Source organism: Microtus ochrogaster, chromosome 15 (assembly GCF_000317375.1).
Source record: "Microtus ochrogaster isolate Prairie Vole_2 chromosome 15, MicOch1.0, whole genome shotgun sequence".
Lineage (NCBI taxonomy): Eukaryota > Metazoa > Chordata > Mammalia > Rodentia > Cricetidae > Microtus > Microtus ochrogaster.
The window spans coordinates 2,627,374-2,633,349 of NC_022017.1; the positions used below are offsets into that span (position 1 = coordinate 2,627,374).

The window sequence follows — 5,976 nt, forward strand, 5'->3', positions numbered from 1 at the left end:
GGAGTTTCTCAGAGACACACTGACAATTAGCAGGCTCCTCAGCAACTCCCACTCACCCAGCCCTCTGGAGAAGTACGTAGGGATCAGGACAAGCTTCCTAGCCAAGCTAATTACCCCATGCTAATAAGATAAGACTCAATTACATGCAGAAGACTTGCAAGCCAGCACTTTGGGAGTTTTTAAGTTACCCCATGTCTCTGATTTTGATAGGAGAAAATGATTTTTTTCCTTCCAGGCAAACTAAACCCAACAATTAGGGCAATTGTTCTCTTGAGGTCTATAAAGGGGAAGGCCGAGATCACAAGTGGGTAAACAGGTCACTGTCTCTTTGGGAAGGTTGTGCATCGCAAACCCACTCTGTGGCTTCTCCATGATGAACCGTCAATTCACCTGCAAGCCTGGAGCTGGCAACAGGGGCTTCAGCGGCTGCTCAGCTGTGCTGTCCAGCAGCTCATCCTCTTACCGGGCAGGGGGCAAAGGGCTCGGTGGGGGCTTCAGCAGTCGGAGCCTCTACAGCCTGAGGGGTGCCAGGAGCATCTCCTTCAATGTGGCTGGCGTTAGCGGGCGCACAGGGGGATATGGGTTTGGACGGAATAGGGCGAGTGGCTTTGCTGGTAGTATGTTTGGCAGTGGGGCTCTGGGGCCTTCAAACCCATCCCTGTGTCTGCCGGGAGGCATCCACCAGGTCACTGTTAACAAGAGCCTGCTGGCCCCACTCAATGTGGAGCTGGACCCGGAGATCCAGAAGGTGCGTGCGCAGGAGCGGGAGCAGATCAAGGCTCTGAACAACAAGTTCGCCTCCTTCATCGACAAGGTGGGACAGCTGATAGCTAAGTACTCCTTTCCTCCTGCACTTTTACTGCCCTGGGGGGGGGGACCCTTTCCCAGGATACAGACATAGTTCAGGACAGAGTAGAGAGGAAACAGACAATATCTTAAACATCAGGACTGAGGGACAGGACCAAAGGCTTGCAAGGAGCTTGAGACAGCTTTATTTGGAAGGTCTCTAGGAAGCAGAGCAAGTGAACTCTTGGTAAAGAAGTGGCTAAGTGGGGGCAGAGCCAGTGGGACTTAGAAGGTAGAGGAGAGACCAGCAGTGGCCTTGGAAGGGGTGGAATGCCAGACCCTATGCAGTCTGCATTTTGAACAGCTCTAGGAACACTGATGATTACTTAAGTCTGAGCACCAAGGAACAAGGGGTAGGTGAGTCTTTAACAATGGAAACATCCTGGCAAATCCAAGAGGAGAGCTCAAGACCCCAGTTCAGTTGGGTACCTGGCTTCCAGGTAGGGTGGGAGAAACCACAGGTGTGGAGAGAGAGCAGGCAAACAGACGAGGTCCCCAGGCCCACCCTGGGAAGCTGGCAGGCAAATTCACATCTAAGAGCTTGCCACAGAAAGACATTCCTGCAGCCCATCAATACTTACCTAGCAGGTTTAAACTGGGCCAGGAGACAAACAGGGAACACTGTAACAGGTTGGAGATAAATGTATATTGGGCTCCTCACGACTTCCAGAGCTGCCTCCAGGCTGCTAGACTGAGCATTGACGGGGGAGGGGGGGCACGTGGGTGTCATTTTTCTCCCAGAGCTCACCTTTGAAGGTCACACAGCAGATCAAAACCCATCCTTTTCCCCTGGAAAGAAAGTCTCCCATCCCTTCCTCCCTGTTGGCTGTAGAGAGGGAACAGTGGGCTGTGGGTTTGGCTTGCAGGTGCGTTTCCTGGAGCAGCAGAACCAGGTGCTGGAGACCAAGTGGGAGCTACTGCAGCAGCTGGACCTGAACAACTGCAGGAAGAACCTGGAGCCTGTGTATGAGGCCCACATCAGCAGCCTCCAAAAGCAGCTGGATACGCTGTCTGGGGACAGGGTGAGGCTGGACTCGGAGCTGAGGGGCATGCGGGATGCTGTGGAGGACTGCAAGAAGAGGTGAGTGGGGGCGCTATGTCTCTAACTGGCTCCTGGGGCGGGGCTTTCTAAGCAGGTCCTGGGACTTTTGCGTCTGGCCTCCACGGCAAGCCATCTGAGTTCACCCGGCAAGATAGAGCCTTCACGGGCATAACCAAATGGGCTGGACTGTGGATACCCAACCTGCTGGGCAGTGCTGGGGATGCCATTGAAAGCAGTTTTCTCTTTCATGTGTTGCTTCCTAACCTTTCTAGAGAGAGACCTTGTATGTGTTCAACACAGAACTTCAGTTCCTAAGCTCACCCAGGGTGTCCCAAGCTCCAAGGAAACCCCAGCAGAGCAAGACGTAGAGCTCCAATTGAGCTTCTCCTCTCACTGGGTCCTGAGCATCTGAGTCATTCTTTCTTGACCTGGGTGCAGGTAGTTCTAGCTTCCTGAACTTCCATCTCAGGTTGGAGTGGTATTGTCCTTGTTCCTTTGATTTGGATGCTGAAAAGGAGGAGGAAAAATGGACTCACTCCCTAGGTGTCAGAAGAAACCTAGGCCCAAATTCTCTAGCCACCAAGCGCTGGTCCCTACTGATACCCAGCTAAGCAACCCTACCCAGCTGGGAGAGCTGAAAGCACCTGTTTCTTCAGCCATCTTGTATTTCTCAGTGAGAACACACAGATATAGGCACACAAACAAGGGCACACCCAGCCCCTGTTCACTGACGCTTTCCTCGCAGGTATGAAGAAGAAATAAACAAGCGTACAACCGCTGAGAATGAATTTGTGGTGCTTAAGAAGGTGAGAAGGGCACCTGGCCTCTGTCCTCCACGGTGGCTGCAGGGCCAAAAGCAGAGGGAGCCTGGCTGCGTCCATCGTAGACACTGCTGCTGGTCTAGCACAGGTTACTTAGCCATCTTCTTCACGGCTGTGTAAATGGAAAAGTGTGGATGGCCACCACATCTCAGACAAGTTGCTGTGGGGGAGGAACAGGGTCTGTAGCCTCTCTCACTGTGAGTCTGTGCTGAAGTCAAGCTTTTCCCCCGGGGTCTTGAGTCTCTCCCTGGGACAGTTAGCCACAGGATGGGGGGCTTTAAGGGAGACGGGTCAGTAGGAAGTGTCTGGATTTCCTTCAGGATGTGGATGCAGCATACATGAGCAAGGTGGAGCTGCAGGCCAAGGTGGATGCTCTGGATGGAGAGATCAAGTTCCTCAAGTGTCTGTACGAAGGGGTAAGGCTTGTCCTCACCTCTAGCTTTGGATTCGGGAAGGACTTGTGATGATAAGGTACCTATTTATCAGTCCATTTAAAGGGGCCCAGGAGCCCTCCAGCATTTGGGTGCTGAGGGCTTTGTAGTTCAAAGACTGGGCGATAGCTGACCAGGCTATTTTCCTTCACTCTCCTTCCTCTTGCCCCCTCTTGGGACAGACATGTGGATTTTCTTCTCAGTTGGCTTTACAGCTACTGGAAAGTTTTTCAAAGCAATATTGGGCTCTGATCTTGGGCTTTAGGGAATGCTGCTTGTGCCTGTTTGGGGTGTCCCTGGGATTATTCTAGCAGGATATCATTTTGCCACCTTGCCCTGGTTATCATAGGCATGTCATGCATTCTTCTTCCCCTGTAGGAGATTGCTCAGATGCAGTCCCACATCAGCGACACATCTGTCATCCTGTCCATGGACAACAACCGCAATCTGGACCTGGACAGCATCATTGCCGAAGTCCGTGCTCAGTATGAGGAGATTGCCCTGAAGAGCAAAGCCGAGGCCGAGATGGTGTACCAGACCAAGGTAGAGTGGACTCCTCTATGCACCTCTCCAGCGGCGTGTGTGAAGGGCGATCTGGTTTGGGCTCAGCTTTTTATGTGCCATAACTCACCATGGCCTCCAGCTATCTCGGAATATGACAATGGCCTTGGCATTGTGGGAAGCAAGAAAGGAGAAGACAACTCTGTCCTTAGGCTCCTCTTAAACCGACAGCATTCATTTCAGGGTACAAAGTGCAAGAAGCAAATGAGTCTTGCATTAAGACTGGGCGGGATTGGGCAGGACCTGCTTTCTGGAGGCAGAGAGCTCTGAAGTACCCTTGGGGGAGGGGCATGTAGATGTCAGTATCTCAGCTCTGTCATTACAGTGAGTCACAGGTCTCTTCAGTGCGATCTGGGATCAGGCAACCCCCACTTTTTTCGTTCAAGTCCACCTCCACGGATGAAGAGGGCGTTGCTATCCCTCACATCTCAGCTTCCCCATGGGTGTGGGTGGGAGGTGACTCTTAGATAATCTGGTTTCTCTGATCATGATGGTAACTTTCTAATTGTTCCTTGCTGTTCCCTGGGCTCTTTCTCTGGATAAATCACCCCCAGGAGACCTTATCTCTCCTTCCCTATCTCTTTCCCAGTCTCCAATGGAGAGGTTTAGCCTGTTGGGGAAGGGCTAGCCTTCAGGGCCTAAGAGACAACACAGGCCTAGACTTTTGGATGTGGAAGGCTCAGACTAGTGACCTTCTCCATTTACTTTCATCAGCCAGGGCTGGGAATGGCCATGGGACTTAACCCCCTTGGGTGGTCAGGATCCAGCACTCAAACACAGGCTGTCATCTCCATAGTCCTTTCCAGAAGAATAAGACGAGTCTCACAGATGGGTTTAGAGACCATTTGCGCATGGGTTATTGGTACCTCCACTTCACCATGGGATTATCGAGAGGGATGCCGTGGCTGGGTGCTGACCAGCGTTGTGAGACTGGTTTTCATCATCACCATTCTGAGATGAATAAGTGAGCGCTACAGGTGCAGGAGACTCACCAAGAGCACTCAGGAGATAAGGGGTGATGGTGCTGTCACTTCTGATGGTGCTAAACCACATCAGGGCTGAACATCCAGGGATGGAGGCAGGGCAATAAATACACCACCCTGAAGTGCTGAAGACCACACCTGCTCTGTTTTCCCTTCAAGTTGAACTCTGAGATTGAGCTGGGATACTCTCTGTTCAATGGATAAGCCAAACGGCACGAGGTGACAGAGATTCATGGCTGATATTCAGTGCTAAGTTCGCCCTCCTTCCTCACCCCATAAGACAGTCCATATAGCCTGTGCTCAGCTAAGCTGACAGGGAGAAGGGAAAGTGGAAAAATTCCGCTGACTATCTCCTTACCCATCTGGCCACCTACTCATTCATCAGATCTTTCCCTTGGGTACCGGAGGGACATTATGCTATACGTACTAAAAATCCATCCACTGAGGAAGGTATGGAAATGCGTCAGTGAGATCTGACTGCTAAAGCCCAGAATCACAGGAACAGAATTGCGCCTAATCAGAGGGTTAGGGAAGACCTCCTGACCTGGCCTGGTTACAGCTATGTAAGGAAGGGAGAGCCTGTGGGGAAGGGTTCTGGAGGACAGAGATGCTCCTACTCCCTCAGAGGCACAAGAGCATGAGAGTCCTCTCAGAGTGGATATCAAAGGACTGTTTGGCAAAGCCGAGGAAGCAGATAAAGGAAGGCAGGGTCATGAAGTGAGAGCCTTGATGCCAGGCTAGGAATTTGAATCTTGACTTTGAAAGGGCTACAGGCTGAGAGGGCCTTAGCTGGGGAGGCATCTTACAATGATGCAGTGTGGAGAGGTGGGACTTCCAAGAGTCCTGTGCCAAATCCAACCCTCAGGAAGATCGGCCAGGCTTAAGGGACATGAATACTCCCGGGGACAGATGATTAAAGACAAAGAGGCTATGATCTGGGGATGGGGAGGGTGTCCCTTCCCTCCTCTGCCACATGGCCCCAAGCAAAGGACTGTTTCTGTACTAGAGTAAGCTCAGACAACCCCAAGTCATACGTATGCCTTACTACTTCCCACCTACAGTTCCAGGAGCTGCAGCTGGCAGCTGGTCGCCATGGGGATGACCTCAAACACACCAGGAACGAGATCTCTGAGTTGACCCGGCTCATCCAGAGACTGCGATCAGAAATTGAGAATGTGAAGAAGCAGGTGAGTAACAGGGCTCCTGACGGGCTCCTCCATATCCCAGGGAAGGCTGGGGCTCCTGACGGGCTCCTCCATATCCCAGGGAAGGCTGGGGCTCCTGACGGGCTC

The 5,976-nt window shown here is 52.1% G+C and overlaps 1 protein-coding gene across 1 annotated transcript in view; it reads left to right on the forward strand.

Annotated features, from left to right (window-relative positions):
- Positions 1-373: 373 nt before the first annotated feature.
- The window catches only part of LOC101998597 (keratin, type II cytoskeletal 73), a 9,286-nt gene continuing 3,683 nt past the window's right edge, over positions 374-5,976 (forward strand). Inside the window, exons 1-6 of the mRNA XM_005353842.3 lie at positions 374-814; positions 1,713-1,927; positions 2,634-2,694; positions 3,030-3,125; positions 3,519-3,683; positions 5,746-5,871. Of these exons, the coding sequence (XP_005353899.2) occupies positions 374-814; positions 1,713-1,927; positions 2,634-2,694; positions 3,030-3,125; positions 3,519-3,683; positions 5,746-5,871 (1,104 nt within the window). The remainder of the gene's footprint in view (positions 815-1,712; positions 1,928-2,633; positions 2,695-3,029; positions 3,126-3,518; positions 3,684-5,745; positions 5,872-5,976) is intronic.